General features: G+C 44.4%; 1 protein-coding gene across 1 annotated transcript in view; it reads left to right on the forward strand.

Annotated features, from left to right (window-relative positions):
- EPHA6 (EPH receptor A6) overlaps positions 1-19,641 on the forward strand; it is a 1,083,458-nt gene that overhangs the window by 466,941 nt on the left and 596,876 nt on the right. Inside the window, exon 4 of the mRNA XM_040423272.1 lies at positions 1,046-1,201. Within this exon, the coding sequence (XP_040279206.1) occupies positions 1,046-1,201 (156 nt within the window). The remainder of the gene's footprint in view (positions 1-1,045; positions 1,202-19,641) is intronic.

Genomic DNA, 19,641 nt, shown 5'->3' on the forward strand with positions numbered 1-19,641 from the left:
CATTTTTATTCAAGTGTATAGGAAACAGCGGTCTCATAAAAGTGAATATGACCGCCGATCTGGTATTGATGACCTATCCTGAGGACAGGTCATCAATAAAAATAACTTGGAGAACCCCTTTAACCTGAGTAAGGGCTCATGCACACGACCGTATGGCTTTTTCAGTGTTTTGCGGTCCGTTTTTTATGGATCTGTTGTTCTGTTTTTTGTTTCCGTTTCCTTTCCGTTTTTCCGTTCCGTTTTTCCATATGCCATATACAGTATACAGTAATTACATAGAAAAATTAGGCTGGGCATAACATTTTCAATAGATGGTTCGGATACGAACGGATACGGAAGACATACGGATGCATTTCCGTATGTGTTCTGTTCTTTTTTGCAGACCCATTGACTTGAATGGAGCCAAGCACCGTGATTTGCGGACAAGAATAGGACATGTTCTATCTTTTCACGGTACGGAAATTCGGAAATACTGAAACGGAATGCACACGGAGACACTTCAGTTTTTTTTGCTGAACCATTGAAATGAATGGTTCAGTATATGTACCGCATACTGAACTAAAAAAACGGCCAGTATACTGAACGCAAAATACTGTCGTGTGCATGAGCCCTAAGGGACAGGTTATGTTCAAAAATGCGTCAACTGCATCATGCTCTTCAGCCAATATAGCGACGAGTGGAATGTATTGCCGTGAAGTTGATTTTATTATTATCACCCATAGAATGATTTTATATTTATTGGAGCGGTGCTGAGATTTTTTGCTGTTTGAATATAAGCCGACATTTAGCTTTGTCTTTAGCTTGAGATCTGAATTATCATTTTAATAATTACTGTCAGTCTAGGAAAAGACATAATGAAGTTCTGCCTGCGAGGATCTACAATCTAACTGTGCTGTCTGAGGTGTGGGAAGATGAAGTGACTAGCCTGAGGTCAGAGGGAACTTATACACAGCGTCTAGGCAGGAATCTTCACTTTCACAGTCGAATGACACATGAATTGAATCGTGAAGGCAAACGGAAATCATTGTCTTCTGTTTTCTTGCAGCGTGTCGGCCTGGATTCTACAAGGCGTTTGCTGGAAATATCAAGTGTTCCAAATGTCCTCCACATAGCTTCACATATGTAGAGGCCACGACGGTCTGCCAGTGTGAAAAAGGCTACTTCAGGGCAGAGAAAGACCCGCCAGCCATGGCATGCACAAGTAAGTCAATATGGAGTAAAGTTATTGTCTATGTCCACATTTACAACTAGTTTTTATTTTGTTGTCCCTGCTGGTCTTTACTTACTGTTCCCATCTCGAAATGGCATGAAGGATATGTTCAGTCTCAGGCAGGTCATTACTATGGCTGGTCATTGGTTGAGCAAGCCTTTTCGGGAATTTCCACCATGTTGAGCCTTGCCTGGACCAGGAAGTAAAAAGCAGCGAGACCAGATCAGTATCTGAACATAACATTTTTTATTTTCTCTGGAAAACTGCTTTGTTATGAAGTGGATGTGGATTAGCTGTGTCTGCTGAACAGATTTGGCTTGGGGCTACTTCTAAGGGCATTATCTAAGTGGCCTGCCTGGTATTTACTATTTTAACCCTTATACAGGGATCTGGGCTCCACTGCAGGTGAACCACCAGGTTGCTATCTCTTTGAGTAGTCTCTGCTAGGTTGACTGCTGACCCACAGGGCCAAGAGACACCGGTGCAGAGCACAGAAGAATCAGGCAAATCTGTAGTCAGAAACAAGCTGGGGTCAGGGCGGGCAGGGTTCATGTAATCCAAAGTCAGTTAAAAGATCAGTGTAGACATTTCATGGTCAGTATGGAGACCAGGCAGAGATCAGGCAGGGAAGGGTCAAATCTGGTGTTCAGACAGAAGTCGGTAAATGGGCAGACAAATCGAATAATAGTACACCTTTGCAGGACACTAGAGAACTAGAACCTTTTGCTCAGGCACTACACCACAGTTTAAGGTGTCTGAAATACACTTGATGGCCAGCCATAGGCTGGAGCAGAATAAGTGTGTGTGCTGGCCCTTTAAGAGTCAGAGAGACCTATGTGCCCTACGGGAGGTGAGAGGCAGAGCTGGCAGGCCTCAGCGAGGAAGCAGGCCTCAACCTGTAAGGGGAGAACAGAGCAGAGGAACGTCTGTGAGCACAGGCCACAGGGGTGGCAGAGCAGGCAACCAGGTGAGCCCTTCAGCAGCCATCCCCAAGAGGGAGACCTCTTGCGTAACACCCTTTAAACAAATTATGGACATTCTCTATTAAGTGAGGTGGTAATCTTGGATTCAGATTTTGTTATTATGTGTTTTTAAAACATTAAGTGCTATTTTTTTCTAATTAACTGCTGCCACCAAAATCTCCAGGAATGCATTGTGTAATCTGTGGATGTGGATGCTTTGTGTACACTTATACAGCACAGTATATGTCCAGTGACCATGTGCTGCTAAATGGTTAATGATACTAAATAATTCCAAAAGCTGAACATGGGAAAACAGCTTAGTTATCTGGCCCTACTTAGCAGGAGGAAGGCTAGCCTTTCCCACCCTGAGTCAGGAGTTCTAAGTAGTCTGGTCAAGAAAGCCAAAGTGTTATGCAGTGTTGACCACGAATATTCGAAAAGCAAATTTTTATCGCGAATATTGCCACTTCGAGAATTCGCGGATATTTAGAATATAGTGCTATATATATATATATTCGTCATTTCGCGGATATTTAGAATATAGTGCTATATATATATACAGTATATATTCGTCATTTTTTCCATCTGAACACATGATTCCTCCCTGCTTCTAGCTTGTGGGCCAATGAGTCATTGGCCCACAAGCAACTAAAGCAGGAAGGAATCATGACTTCAGATGTACAAATGACCAGCTCAGACCAACCATCCTGATATTGACATCTGAGACCAAGATCCATGCATGTAAAATTAGCTTTGTGCCTAAATTATTAATTACATGAGAGTCACAACCTAAAGTGGGAATACCTTGGTAGAATCAAACATCGAGGTCTGAAGAAATAGGACTTGGTCTGGGAATTAGGGTGGAGATAGGACCAGGTGTATATTGTAGGACTTGCTTGTAGAGGTAATTTAAATGTTAGATGGCCTTGATAATTGTTTTTGAGTAATTCATTGATATTTAAAGGCAATCTATCAGCATTTTTAAGCTGCCCTCTGTGAGGGAATTAAGCAGTGACAGAATGCTGATTTCAGCACTGTGCCTTTTTTAAGCGCTAGTTGTGAAGTGTTTGAGAAATTTACACTTTATTAATTGCAGAACTTGCATCTCATTGTGAAGGGGCCTTCTCAATCAGATGCACAAGCTCAGAGTTTCTGGATATTCTTGAGCTGCGGAGTCCTCTGCCTCTCCAATCACTAATTAACAGTTCCTCTATATCAGGGATCAGCAACCTTTGGCACTCTAGCAGCTGTGTAACTACAACTGCCAGCATGCACACTTGCTCAGTTGTTATTGTAATTCCCATAGAAGTGAAAGGAGGATTCTGGGAGTGGTAATTTCAGAACAGCTGGAATGCTAAAGGTTGCTGATCCCTGCTCTATATGCATACTAAGGTCTATATGCTGCCCTCAGGTCATTAAGGTTCTGGGGTACAGAGTTACGAGCCTCTACATGACAACTCAGCTGATCCCATAGGTTTTCAATGGGATTCAGGTCTGGAGTAGGGCTGCAGTAAATGATTATTTCACTAATCGAGTATTTTATCGACTATTTTTTATGATTAATTGAGTAATCTAATAAGAAAAAATGAATTAATAGACTGTTTTCCTTTATAAAAACTCATCAGACCCCCTGCCATCAGTCTCCAACACCCTTCGTTCTCCCCTGTGCGATCAGTCCAAGTGCATCAGTTCCCCCAGTGCCATCAGCTCCCCCCCACCCAGTGCCATCAGCTCCGTTCCCCCAATGCCTTCAGCTCAACCCCACCCCAGTGCCTTCAGCTCCACTCCCCCAGTGCCATCAGCCCCTCCATGCCATCCATTGCCATGTCCCCCACTCCCCCAGTGCCATCAGATCAGCCCCTCCATGTTCCCACTCCCCCAGTGCCATCATATCAGCCCCTCCATGTCCCCCACTCCCCCAGTGCCATCAGATCAGCCCCTCCATGTCCTCCAGTGCCATCAGATCAGCCCCTTCATGTCCCCTACTCCCCCAGTGCCATCAGATCAGCCCCTCCATGTCCCCTAGTGCCATCAGATCAGCCCCTCCATGTCCCCCAGTGTCATCAGATCAGCCCCTCCATGTCCACCAGTGCCATCAGTTCAGCCCCTCCATGTCCCCCAGTGACATCAGATCAGCCCCTCCATGATCCCCACTCTCTCAGTGCCATCAGATCAGCCCCTCCATGTCTCCTAGTGCAATCAGATCAGCCCCTCCATGTCCCCCAGTGCCATCAGATCAGCCCCTCCATGTCCCCCAGTGCCATCAGATCAGCCCCTCCATGTCCACCAGTGCCATCAGTTCAGCCCCTCCATGTCCCCCACTACCCAAGTGCCATCAGATCAGCCCCCTCCATGTCCCCCACCCTGCCAGTGCCTTCAGATCAACCCCTCATGTTCCCTACTCCCCCAGTGCCATCAGATCAGCCCCTCCATGTCCCCCACTCCCCCAGTGCCATCAGATCAGCCCCTCCATGTCCCCCAGTGCCATCAGATCAGCCCCTCCATGTCTCCCAGTGCCATTAGATCAGCCCCTCCATGTCACCACTCCCCCAGTGCCATCAGACCAGCCCCTCCATGTCCTCTACTCCCCCAGTGCCATCAAATCAGCCCCTCCATGTCCCCCAGTGCCATCAGATCACCCCCTCCATGTCCCCCAGTGCCATCAGATCAGCCCCGCCATGTCCCCACTCCCCCAGTGCCATCAGATCAGCCCCTCCATGTCCCCCACTGCCATCAGTCAGCCCCTCCATGTCCCCCACTCCCATCTGCCCCTCCATGCTATCCTTTGCCGGCTGTCCCTCTTCAGTGTCATGTCCCCAGTGCTAGTGAAATAAAATACTTACCTTTCCTGTAAGGGCGCCGCTCCACAGCTCCTTACTCTTCTTCTGCGTGACCTGCACTGGATCCTGACCTCATAGAGCGTCGGTTCATAGTGCGCGCTTACATGCACTATGACCTGACGATGAGTCAGGATCCAGTGCAGCGCGGTACGGGCCGGTGGGTGACCATGGAGCGGTAAGTAATAACAAGCTCTTCACTCCCGCTCCGTAGTCACATGACACAAATGAATCCTTGATGCAAAAAATTGGCCTCGAGGATTTTTTGTGTAAAATTACTTGATTTAATAAAGTAATCGTTTCAGCCCTAGTCTGGAGCAGGCCACTCCATTTGAGGTACCCCATTCTCCATCAGCTGTTCCCTAATGACGCAACCTCAGTGAGCTGGCATATTGTCGTCCATGAAGATTAAATTAGGCCTGTGTTGTTCATGCAGAGGCACAATGACTGGATTAATGATGGTATACAAGTAGTATAGGCTTGTCACTGTACCATTCAAAAAGTGTAGAGAAATTCTGTATTGACTAGACACACCTGCCCACACTGTAACACCGCCACCACCAAAGGCAAACAGTGGCTGATGCATAACACTCTTATTGACGTCTCCAACATCATTGGCGGGCAAAATTATATACATATTAGTGTTGATCGAGCATGCTCGGCACATGGCGGTATTCGACTGAATACCGCATGTGCTAGAGCGCAATGCTCGAGTCTCCTCCCCGCACCTTTGTTGGCTGCTACCCAGCCAATAAACGTGCAGGTAAGTACTGCCTTTCACTGTAATGCCGTAGCCATGTTGGTTACTGGCATTACAGTGATTGGCTGGCCGGAACGCGTCATCGGGTGCTCTATAGCACCCGATGACACGTGTTCGGCTCAGTGTTAGTCAGAGAGAGCTATGCTGAAGAAGGGAAAGATACTGTAGGGAGTGAAATATTTTTTTTTAAGTTGAAAAACTTGTCAGAGACCCAAAAGTCCTTTTGTTGTGTGTTGCAGCAGCAATATATATTTTTAGCGCAACCTGCGCTAAATTGCTAAAACTTTATAGACCCAAAAGTCCTTTTAAGGACTATCGTGTGTGGCAGCAATATTTATTTTTAGCGCATCCTGCGCTAAATAGCGTGCAATAGTTAGGCCGCTGCAGACAGCGACATTATCTGCGCTACATCTCCTGAGTAACGTGTGCGCACCCCAAAAATATCTGTGACATCCAGTGTACTTTTTCCGCAGACACATCCCAAATACCTGTGACATTCCCTGTAATTTTTTTATTAGCCACTGCTGACATCAGCGATATTATCTGCGGGATATCTCCTATGTGACGTTTCTACATCCCAAATACCTTTTCTTTTTTTTTTTTGCCCATACACTTGCAAATCCTACGCTATTGTACGTGTGACATGCTTTCAAGCATATATAACATTTAATATGAAGAAGGCGAGCAGTAAGGGACAGGGAAGCGGCCGTGATGCTGATGGTGCACGCAGAGGCCGTGGCCTTGGGCGCGTTGAAATTGTGCCTGCTGCCAGAGCATAAGAAAAACAATCATCCACGATACCTAGCTTCATATCCCAGTTTGCAGGGCGGCGCAGGACAACGCTCTCGAAGTCAGACCAGTGCGACCAGGTGGTCGGTTGGATTGCAGCAGATAATGCTTCCAGTCGGTTAAGCACCACCCTGTCTTCCACCAAGTCCAATCTCAGTAGCCAAGAGTCTGGTCAACACAATCCTTGCCAAACAAGTGATCCCACACTCGGAAATTCCGAGGAGCTCTTTTCAGTGCGATTTCTTCATTTGGACCTTTCGACAAGCCCGCTTGAAGAGGAACATGAGATCTTGTGCCCTGATTCCCAAACTCTCGTTACACGAAGATGACAGTGGGGAATGACATTTCGTGTTTCACGAGGTGGATGATGATTATAAGACACAGTTGCCAATAAGTCAACCTCAATTAGTGTCTCAAGAGGTTAATAATGAGGATGAGACACAGTTGTCAATAACTGAGGCTGTTGTTAAGTCAACAAGTCAGGAGGATGAGCAGAGTGAGCAAGTGGAAGATGAAGTCACTGACCCAACCTGGGAAGGTGGCAAGCTGAGCGAGGACAGCAGTACAGAGGGGGAGGGATCCGCAGCACTGCAACAAGCTGGAAGAGGCAGTGGGGTGGCAAAAGGGATAAGGCGTGCCAAACCAAACGGGCCTGCAACTGTTCCCCGGAGCACACCCTTGCGGAAATCTCCCTTGCCAAGGGGTAGGTGTTCCACAGTCTAGTGCTTTTTTGAGGAAAGTGCGGACGACAAAAAAATTGTAATTTGCAACCTGTGCCATACAAAAATGAGCAGGGTCATGAACACTAGCAACCCCACCACCACCAGCACGATCAGCCACATGGCATCAAAGCAATGTAATAGGTGGGCCGAACGCCTGGGTCCACAATCTGTGTCTGCTGGTCACACCACTGCCTCCTCTTCTCATGTGTTACGTGCTGGCCAATCCCCTGTCGAAGGTGCAGGCCCGGATGCCTCCCACCCTGCACCTTCGCAAGCACCATCAGCGACCACATCCACTTCCGTGTCCCAGCGCAGCATACAAATGTCTTTACCCCAGGCATTTGAACGCAAGCGCAAATACTCAGCCACCCACCAACAGGCCATAGCACTAAATGAGCAACTTTCCAAATTACTGGCCCTTAAAATGTTGCCATTTAGGCTTGTGGACACTGAGGCCTTGCGCAGCCTAATGTCGGCGGCCATCCCTCGTTATGCAGTCCCCAGCCACCACTATTTTTCACGGTTTGCCATGCCCGCCTTACACCAGCATGTGTCCCATAACATCACCTTGCCCTGACCAACACAGTTACTGGGAAGGTCCACTTAACCACTGACACATGGACAAGTGCATTTGGCCAGGGACGCTACATTTTCCTGACGGCACACTGGGTGAACGTTGTGGAGGCCGAGAGTGAGTCATACCCTAGGATGGCACAGGTGCTACCGACGCCAAGGATTGCGGGCCCTAATTCCATCAGGGTTTCCGTAACCACCTACGTTAGTAGCTCCAACCCCCACTTCTCCTCCTCCGCCTCCTCCTCCACTTCCACCTCAGAATTATCCTCTTGCAGCACCAGTCAGCCATCAGTCGGTAGCTGGAAGCAGTGTAGCACTGCAGTGGGGAAGCGTCAACAGGCCGTGCTTAAGCTGATCTGCTTAGGTGACAAACAGCACACCGCCGCAGAGCTGTGGTAGGGGATAAGAGACCAGACTGAGCTGTGGCTCTCGCCACTCAACCTAAAACCAGGCATGGTTGTGTCTAATAATGACCGTACTTGGTGGCGGCTTTGGAGCTCGGCAAGCTCAGACACATCCCATGCCTAGCCCACGTCTTAAACTTAGTGGTTCAGCGGTTTCTCAAAACCTACCCCAATTTACCTGAGCTACTGGTGAAGGCACGCCGTGTGTGTGCCCATTTCCGCAAGTCATTGACAGCTTCCGCCAGTCTGTCAATGCTGCAGCAGCGCTTACAATTGCCAGCTCACCGACTGTTGTGCGACGTGAGCACACGCTGGAATTTGACGTTCCACATGTTAGCCAGGCTTTTTGAGCAGCAGAGGGCAGTAGTGGAATACCAGCTGCAACATGGTCGTCGCCTTTTCAGTCAGCTTCCGCTCTTCACAAGCGAGGAGTGGGCATGGATGTCTGACCTCTGTGAGGTTTTAAGAAACTTTTAGGAATCAACACAGATGGTGAGCGGCGATAACGCTATTATCAGCGTTACCATCCCACTTCTGTGTCTACTCAAACGCTCGCTGCTCACAATTAAGACCAACGCTTTCCATGTGGAAGAGGTGGAAATAGGGGGAAGACATTACACAGGGTGATAGCCAGACCACTATCAGTTCATCTTCTCAGCGCAAATTGGATGATAATGATGAGGAGGAGCAGGAGACGGTTGCCTCCGCTACAGAGGGTAGTACCCATTGAAGTTTAATTCCATCTGTTCAGCGTGGAGGGGCAGAAGAGGAGGAAGAGGGTGAGGAAATTGGGAGTCATCGACTGATGATGACAGTGAAGTCTTGCCTGTTGGGACTCCGGCACACATGGCTGACTTTATGTTAGGCTGCCTATCCCGTGACCAACGCGTTTTACGTATTTTGGACAACACCGATTACTGGTTGTTCACCCTTCTCGAACCCCGCTACAAAGAGAACTTCTCATCTCTCATTCCTGTGGTGGAGAGGACGAGCAAAATTATGCAATACCAGAAGGTCCTTGTGGAAAAGTTGCTCCAAAAATTTCCAGCTGACAACGCTGGCGGCAGAGTACGTAGTTCATTGGGCAACTGAGGAGGGGAGACAAGGGAACACACAGCAGTTCCAACAGAGGCAGGGCAACACTCTCCAAAGCATGGGACAGTTTCCTGACACCCCGCCAGCACCCTCACGCTGATGCGCGGCCTGGTGTCACAAGGAGGGAAAAGTTTTGGAAGATGGTGAAGGAGTACGTAGCAGACTGTGTCAGCGTCCTCAATGATCCCTCTGTGCCTTACAACTACTGGGTGTCCAAGCTGGACGTGGCACGAACTGGCGCTCTACACCTTGGAGGTGCGGGCCTGCCCTGCCGCCAGCGTTTTGTCAGAGCAGGTATTAAGTGCTGCTGTGGGCATAATAACTGATAAGCGCATCCACCTGTCAACTGAAAATGCTGACATATTGAATCTTATAAAAATTAACAAGGCCTGGATTGCCCCTGACTTCTCTACTCCACCAGAGAAAAGCTGATGAACATAAAGGTACTTTAAATGTTTTTTTTTTTAAATGTACTGAATACACTGTATTCCCATGCACCCCTTCCACCACAAAAAAGGGTATATGGTTTAATCTTCCTTTTTTCATCCTCCTCCTTTTCCATCATATCAACATGCTTATTAGTCTGCCCTCGCTCCTAATGTTGTAGAGGGTCAGCTCACCTGCAGGCCCTCGGATGTAATGTTTTAGAGGGTCAGCTCACCAGCAGGCCCTCACCTACAATCTTTTAGAGAGCCAGCTCACCAGCAGGCCCTCTCATGCAATGTTTTTGAGGGTCAGCTCACCAGCAGGCCCTCAACCATAATGTTTTACAGGGTCAGCTCACCAGCAGGCCCTCGCCCATAATTTTTTAGATCCTCAGATCAGACCCTCACCCCTAATGTTTTAGATTGTCAGCTCAGCAGCAGGCTCTCGCCCGTAATGTTTTAGAGGGTCAACAGTAGGCCTTGCTCCTAATGTTTTTGAGGGTCTCCAGCAGGCCATCATTCATAATTTTTCAAGGGTGTATGATGCCCTCCTTTATGTGTAATAAAGGGTGTATTGGAGTGCCGATTCCTTGTAATTTTTGAAAGCCTCTTCACTTAGTGCATAGTCTTTATTATGTAGGAGTCTTACTACTTGAACAATTGTACCACAATGTGATTGAGGCCCTTCATTATGTGATATACAGGTTGTATCGGTGTGCCTCTTTCTTGTAATTTTTGGCAGCACCTGCACTTTATTTACAAGTAAATATATATGAAAGAATGTTTCCTGATAATTTTTCCTCTAAAATCGATTTTATCTTCGGTTTTGTGCGTATTATTCTCAGTCTGTAAAAGTGGCGTAGTACTCAGACAACATTGTTCCCAGCAGCGACCTGGGAGTCCAAGATACATCCAGACATCCTTCCCATGCTGTTCCCAAACCATTTCGGTGGTGTTTCCATCAATTTCTGACCTTTTCCTATGAACCAGATACCATACCCTCTTCAGAGCAGGGGGTGCCTGATTTAATGCTCGGGTTCTACCATTGACTTCCACCAGAACACCCGAGCACTTTGGTGCTCGATCAACACATTATACATATTAGCTCTCTTACCAAAAAGAAAAGAAAGCTGATCCTCTGATACTACCAGATGTAAAGTAGCTATCCTATAAGGCAGTGCTTAACCTTTAAACACGCCTTGAGTCATAACTTAGGATTCTAGCTAAGCAAGTACCCCAACTGCAGACAACTGTTTTGAGGTGATTGACCCTCATCAGGGCAGAGCTGATATAACTGGCCTGGGGCAGGTTCGCATTGGTGTTATGCCATTCCCTTATAAGATCTGTTATAATAGAGTTATAACGGAATTTTAGAACGGAAAGCAAAAGCCTTTAAGAGGTATTACGTTTTGTTCCATCCTAATACATGAGGCTTCCATTTTGCTTTCCGTTCTAATATTCAGTTTTATTCCATTAAAACTCTGTTATAACAGAACCTATAACGGAATGCCATAACGCCAATGTGAATCTGTCCTTAACCGGGTTAAAGACATTTGTCAGGATATGAGGGGTACTATTTTTCCTTGAGTAGAGCGCTGTAATTATTTTCGGTTCAAATACATTGAGCTCAATGAAGTTCTAAAAATATTGCCATTTCAATTTCAGCATGTTTCATTCTGAAGCTAATGTATTAGATATTATACATCTTACATTTCTTTAGCTGATAAAAGAACGATAAACCCGAATCTAAGAAATAAGAGTTAATGCGGAAGCTTCAAAGTCGAATACAAAAACCTGTTATCTAATTAACTACAGTATGGATATTAGATGATTGATGAAACTCTGTAAGATGTGATACTACAAAGAATGCAGCACGGAAGAAATCACAGGAGACTATGCAGAAAAGCATCTACGCATGGGTTAGGGGAACCAGGCTTCTTCTTCATCGGCGTGCAATTCATGAATGATAACAAAGCAATCAGGCCATATTCATAAACAGCCCAGTGACACATTATATTGTTAAATCTGAGGATTAGAATTAATTGTACCTCTTCTTTCCAAGTTCTAAATCTTACTAAATGATTCACTGGATGTCATTACAGCTTAATATTTGCATGAAATCACAGTTTAGCCAGCATAATTTAATGGCAATTAAAAAGCTATTTAATCGTCATACAAATTGGCATAAGGGTCCTTCAGTAAAGAGGGTACACAGTACTTTTCTCCGTATTGCAGTTAAGTGTCTTTTTTTCTTGGAGGTCCCATAGTGTAATTGATAATATTCTGCTTACTCTAAGAACTTGATTTTTTTTTGCATTAATCTGTGCATAAATGAATAAATACTAAGAATAGACTAAATTGTCCTCCAAGATTTTTATTGTAATTCCTCATTATTTAGATTGGAATCAGGCAGTTTTTTGGAAACTTGACATGTGTGACTTTATGTGGTGATAGCTTCAGAGTGATTTTACTTATTCAAGCCATTCTGCGATTGTTTTCTCGCGACACATTGTACTTCATGATAGTGAAAAATTTTAGTCGATATAATTCACATTTATTTTTTTAAAAATCCCAAATTTACCGAAAATTTTGAAAAATTAGCAATTTTCAAAAATTTTATTTCTCTGCTTTTAAGGCAGATAGTGATACATCATAAAAGAGTTATTACCTTACATTCCCCATATGTCCACTTTCATGTTTGCATAATTTTTTAATGCAATTTTATTTTTTAGGATCTTATAAGGCTTAGAATTTTAGAAGCAAATTTTTAAGAAAATTTCCAAAACCCACTTTTTTAAGGACCACTTCAATTCTAAAGTCACTTTGTGGGGGCTTTGATAGTGGAAAACACCCATAAATGACCCCATTGTAGAAACTACACCCCTCACGTTATTCAAAACAGATTTTACAAACTTTTTAACCCTTTAAAAGTTTAAGAATTAAAGGTAGAGGAGATTACATTTTAAAATTTCACTTTTTTGGCAGATTCTCCATTTTAATTCATTTTTTCCTGTAACACATCAAGGGATAACAGCCAAATAAAACTCAATATTTATTACCCTGATTCTGCAGTTTACAGAAACACCCCATGTGTGGTCGTAAACTGCTGTACGGGAACACGGCAGAGTGCACAATTTTTGAAAGAAAAACAATCATGTTTTTATGTCTCCATTTTCAGAAAGCATAATCTTTTTTATTTTTTGGGCGATTGTCTTAGTTAGGGTCTCATTTTTTCAGGAAGAGATGTCGGTTTGATTGGTACTATTTTGGGGTACATACTATTTTTTGATCGTTTGGTATTGCACTTTTTGTGATGTATGGTGACAAAATAAATAAAAAATTTGGCACGCTTTCATTTTTTTTTTTTATGATGTTCACCAGACGGGTTAGCTCATGGGATATTTTTATAGAGTAGGTTGTTATGGATGCAGGGATGCCTAATATGTTTGTTTTTTTAAATATATTTTCGTTTTGAAACAATAAAAGCATTTTTGAAGCAAATAAATGATGTCTTTATGTCTCCATATTCTGAAAGCCATATCTTTTTAATTTTTTTGGCCGATTGTCTTATGTAGGTTCTCATTTTTTGCGGCATGAGATGACGGTTTGATTGGTATTATTTTTGGGTACATACTGCTTTTTGATCGCTTGGTATTATACTTTTTGAGATTTAAGGTGATAAAATGGCTTTTTGGCACAGTTTTTATTTTAAAAATTTTACGGTGTTGACTGGATGGGGTGGATCATGGGATATTTTTTATAGAGTAGGTTGTTACGGATGCGGTGATACTTAATATGTGTGGTTTTTTTTTCTATTTTTTACAATATTATATGTCTCTTTTTATGGGGAAGGGGCTTTTTTATTAATTGAAACTTTAATTTTTTTAATTGTTAAAAACACTTTTTTATTTCACTTTTATTTTTTATTTTTTTGTCCCACTATGGGACTTCAACATTTCAGGGTCTGATTCCTGTTTCAATACAGCACAATACATCTGGGGATGGCGATGTACAAGCTACAAACCCCCTGGGCATACAGGGGGTTAATCCGCCGGCATCTGTGTTTTTACCAATGCTGGCAGATACAGGCTAGAGGTGGAATTACCACTAGCAATGTCTTCATGACATTTTTCCCCTATAGAGACGGTAACACACCTGAAAAGACCCAATAGCTCCAGCAAGGTGTTATCCTGGCAGTCCCCTGGTATTCACCCCTTAATCCCTATACGGGGATCTGGACTTCACTGCAGGGGAACTACCAGACCTCTACCTCTTAGAATAGTCTCAGTTTAATTGGCACCTAACCCACTGGGATGAGACACCGGGACAAAGCACCCAGGGATCAGGCAATACTTTATAGTCAGGGCAGGCAGAGTTCTTGTAAATCTGTGAAACTAGTCCAAGGTACGGGCAGGCAGTAAACAGTCAATACAGTTAACAGGATACAGGCAGGACAGTCAGTGTGGGTTCAGAGTCGATAAACAGGCAGAAGTCAGAACACAGGCAGACATACAGAATAGCACACCTTCATTGTTATCTAGCAAGCTAGAAAAACCTAAGGTTAGGCACCCTTCCATAGAGGAAGGTGCCTTAAACACCTTAAACTGCTGGTGCTGGTGAGCAGCGGTGGTTAAGCGGGCCTGGGCTGCTGAGGATAGAAGGAGAAGCAGGGTGAGCCACATGATACCCGTGCCATCCTGGAGGAGTGATACAATAGCAAGCATGGGCCGCCATTGCAAGATAAGTGAAAAGATGGTAACATATAGCAAAATTACTTAAGTCTCTTAATCAGGCATAGTATAAGACAATATCTGAAGTATGACATGTCTATACTCAAAAAGACATCAGAGTAGAGTGGTAAATGAGGCAAATAATGGAAAATAATAGCATTGGCAGCACTTCCTAGGTAGTCACCGGAAGATGGACATGTGGAAGCCAGTGTGTTGGATCAGGTAAGTATGAATCTTTAAATATCAGAGGCAGGCGGTGGGCATCAGTTTAAAATTTGGTGTTCCCGGAAACCCCTTTAATGCTTCATGTCCCTTGGTAGTGGCAGGTGATCTTATTGCAGGGGCCCCGGCTATGTGGTCAGCTTATTGTCATTAGACACTCAGAACAATATCAGACGCTATTAGTACAGAGCTTTCTGGAAAGATTTACTCCTGAGAAATTCTCCAGCTGCAGATTCATAATCGTATTTCAGGACATTACAATAGTGTTCTGTATGTGTGCAGCTAGAACAACCCTGCTATTACATTCCTGATGAAAAAAAGGCTCCCAGTTCCAGTGACCGTGGCCTGTCAGACGGGGAGTTAGATAATCAATGTTTTGTTCACAAGGAACAAGACAGAGTAATGTAAACATCTGGAAATATCATTATGGAGGCTTCATCTGCAGGAGAGCAAATATTTTGACATTTCTCTTGGACAAAGTAAGGTGTAAGCTGCCAAGAAGCAGATATTACAGTCAGGAATTCAATTTGTATGTCCCTTTTTCATCATGAGCAGAATAAACAAGTACACAATGTTTTAGGATCAATCCCTTTATGCTGCTATTTTTTTTATTAGTATTCACTGCATGGACAGGTAAAGCGCAACTTCATCTTCCACATTGTTTTGCAGTTTGCATATAGATGTCATCGCAATGAAATGGTCATTACTTTGTATGTACTTTGCAGTACTTCTATCACACCTGACATTCATTCCTAGAGTGTGTTATAGTCCAGAGCTGTAATCTGAATTCTGCTGCTTGTTGTTATCATCATCAGTTTTGAGGTGGTTCACCAGTAACATGCAGCGCAGCTTAGCTGAGTCCGTACAATGCAGTTTTCTCTGCTCAAGAAAGAAAAGGATTAATGTTGAGCGAATGGAAGTCCACAAAGTGGAATTCGATCCGAATTTCAGGGAAAATTTAATTTGCTGCGAAGACGAAATTCCTTGTGCTTTGTAGTAGCGAATCAATTTTCCCTGAATGGCCGTAAAAATAAAAATAAATCATACTTACCTCATGCGTTTGAGCGCGAAGAGCCGGCTGCCGCCATCTTGATTGAAGCTCTTGCATGAAATTCCATGTGTGGTGACGCATGACGTCATCACACACGTCACCACCCACCTTTTTTTCTTTGCATTTTGCAGTTATTCCATCATACATGACATTCCTACAGTGTGTTATAGTCCAGAGCTGTAATCTGAATTCTGCTGCTTGCTATTGCCATCAGTTTAGAGGTGGTTTACCGTTAACATGCAAAACAGCTTAGGCTACTTTCACACTACTTGCAGCTATTTTACAGCCTGAGAGGACTTAGGAGACACTCACAGGAGAACACAAACTGCAGAAACAAATTAGCGCCTTAAGGCTACATGCACATGACCGTTCCGCAACGGAACGGGCGGCCCATTGTAGAAATGCCTATTCTTGTCCGCAAAACGGACAAGAATAGGACGGGTTATATTTTTTTTGCGGGGCCACGGAACGGAGCAACGGATGCGGACAGCACATGGAGTGCTGTCTGCATCTTTTGCGGCCCCATTGAAGTGAATGTGTCTGCATCCGAGCCACTAAAACTGCAGCTCAGATGCGGACCACAACAACGGTCGTGTGCATGAGGCCTAATACATACATAGGGACTCCTTGCTGAGAGAACACACACGGCATCAGTGGCAGGAAACAGCTATGGTCACTGACATGCCCCACCAGAGATTGAGAGGGATGCAGACCACCATGGAAACTAACCACCACCATGGCAGAACACTTATCACTGCACCTTTTTGGCAGCCAGGTGGCACCCTGCTATATCTTTGCTCCGCCACACCGCCACATGTATCCTTAATAAAGGAGTAGTTAACAGTATAGAAAGCAATGGAGGAAATAAACATAAACGGACACTGTTGTAACAGTGGGCACTGCAATGACAATTCTAGTGTTGGCATATGTTTTTGGGCCTAACTGGAAGGAACAGCTACAAGACCACTGTGTCCTTACTGTATGGTCCTGGTTTGGATGGTCTCAGTTTGCATCACTTGATTAAGACTAGAGATGAGTGAAGTATTGGAAAATTCAATTCAGCTACCTCGCTGAATTTTACCAAAAAATTTGCTTTGTGATGATTCACTTCGTCCCTACTTTGTAAGTAGTGGGTGCAATGACAGGGAATGGCGATTGTGCCGATCCCCGTCATTGTACCCCTCAGCTGCCGCGTTCATCGCTGATCGCAACATCTAATAGTAATATCACAATGTAAAATAAAAAAATAAATAAAATAAAACCATACTTACCCTCATCCATTTGATCATGAAGAGCCAGCCACCGCCATCTTGATTGTAGATCATACGTCACCGTGCACAGGATCTTCAATCAAGATCGTGGCGGCCGGCTCTTTGCGCTCAAATGGATGAGGTAAGTGTGAGTTTTAAAAATTCTTTACTGCCATTCAGGGTAAATCGATTAGTTACGTTACCACGAAGCACGAGGAAATACGGCTTTGCAGCAAATCAAATTTTACGTGGACTTCGATTCGCTCAACACTAATTAGGACGCTGAGGGTGACATCATTAGTATGTCACGAGGTTAGGATTGATAAGGAGGCAGGACCAGGATATTAAAGGGCGGGGCATACATCTGAAAGCTTAGTTCTTCTATGCTTTTCAGACCATTATTGTGTCTCTCAAAAGGCAGTCAGCCACCCCTCATATACACGACTATAAGGGCTCATGCCCCCCGTGGCCATATTGCGGCCTGCATACAGCACTTGAATGAGTCCGCAATCACGGAGATGCGGAACGGAGGCACGAATCAGAACCCCACGGAAGCAGTACAGAGTGCTTCCGTGGTGTTTCTGTCCGTGCCTCCGCACCCCAAAAAATTAAAGCATGCACTACTTTTTTGCTGTGCAGACTGTCGGATGCGGACCCCATTCAAGTGAATGGGTCCACGATCCACATTCGGCTGCCCCACAGTCGGTGCCCGTGCATTGTGGACCGCAATTTGCGGTGAGCAGCACGGGCACGGTGCCCTTACGTTCATGGGCCTGAGCCCTAAAAGAGGTGAGCTCATGCTGTAAGTCTCAATAAAATACTCAATATCTAGTAAATATCGCCTTTTCCTTATTACAGAGATTTTATTTCTCTGTTTTAATCATTTTTGCCACATAGTTATTCGTAGACAAAGAACTGTTGGCACTGGGTGCATTGCGCACTTACTCAATCAACACCAGTAATGTTGCATTTCTCTAAACTGTTAATTACGATATTGGATTTGATTAATGAAATAATTATATCTCACACGTCTGATTTACACTTGATAAACAACAATAGCGCGCGCTGCTTCATCTCACAATGTGTCAATAGATATGGAATAAGCGAAACAGATGAAGTGCGTCTCCTCCTAAATAATAAAACTCGCATGAAAAATCGAGGGTGATCCTTTGGTACTAGTCTGGGCATTATTTTACTTTATAGATGAGCAGTTTGTGCTTCAGAGCTGCTCTTCTGTAACTAGTCACAGAAAGGATTGCAGCCATAGTCAGCTCATTTGGAGTCATGGAGCTGAGGCGCTAATCTCTCAGTAACCCACCCATATACAGGTCTATACAGACACTTACCTGCTCTCACTTTTTCCTCCCTCTCCTCGGCATGTCTGTCAGTCGTTATGGCCATGCCACAATTTCTTATGTGCCGACTTGGACTAGTAGAAAGGAAGAAGAAGTAGAATAGAGCAAGAGTGCACAGAGTTGCTTGGGCCCACCCTCAGTGCACTTAACTGCTCATTTGCATGTGGATTAAAAGTTGTTTTTTTTATGTAGGACAAGGTAATGTATTGCTAAGTGAACAGTATCATTACATTCAGCTGAGCTACCCCCTAAGAGACATTTTTCCTGACTTATTGGTAAATTCCCTGATGAAAACCCCCTTTAACAAGGACCTGTCCCCTTGTAGTAACTACTTGCCTCCCCCATGTATAACCGTTTTGGATCATCTAGTCTTATGGCTCTAGGTTGTGCCATTGCTTTGTTATTTCTACTAGAAGTTATGAATGAATTGCTAGCAGCTGTAGGTAAAGGTACAGATGGGTGTTACCAGTTGGGGTGTGTACCTGCACAGTCTGAAAATGGTAGCACTGATTGGACAGAGTCAGACACACCCATACTGGTGACACCCAGCATTATCTTAATTGTAGACTGTTGGCAATATATTTGTAAAGTTCTTGCAGGAATAATATAGAAATGGCACAACACAGTGTTACATGTTCCAAAATTGGTATCACATGGGGAATGCAAGTACTTACTAAAACTGACATGTCAGGAGAGGGGACATGTCCTCTTTAATAATATGGTATAATATTCAACATGGTGGTAATTTCCTAAGGTAAATGACCTAGAATCAGGGGGCGTAACTACCATAGCGGCAGACCATGCGACTGCTAAGTGGCCCATGGGCAAGAGGGGGCCCAGTTGGGATCAACCTCTCTTCTACTGGGGGTGAAAACTTGGTCAGGACTCTACCCTCTAAACTAAAGGAACAACTTTTAGCAAAGGAGGCAGTGGAACAAATGGAACAAGGGTCATTGAAAGGGGTTTAGGCAGAAACCCTTCTGTCCTGTGTGGGGGACCTGGTTTGATCCTTGCCATGGGGCCCTTACTTCTCTATGTACGCCACTGCCTAGAATTGTTGCATAATTTGCGCCAAACAGTTGGCGTGCATGCTTTATGTTTTAGCGTGATCTAGTGAGAAAAGAGGTGTAGTTTTATGGGAAATGGGCAATCAACATGCATGTAACATGCATAAAGATATTGGTGCAAATTTCTTCCCTTAAAGTAAGCTGGTATACAGTTAGACGGAAGTGTGTAAAAAAAAGTGACCACAT

Source organism: Bufo bufo, chromosome 3 (assembly GCF_905171765.1).
Source record: "Bufo bufo chromosome 3, aBufBuf1.1, whole genome shotgun sequence".
Taxonomy (NCBI): domain Eukaryota; kingdom Metazoa; phylum Chordata; class Amphibia; order Anura; family Bufonidae; genus Bufo; species Bufo bufo.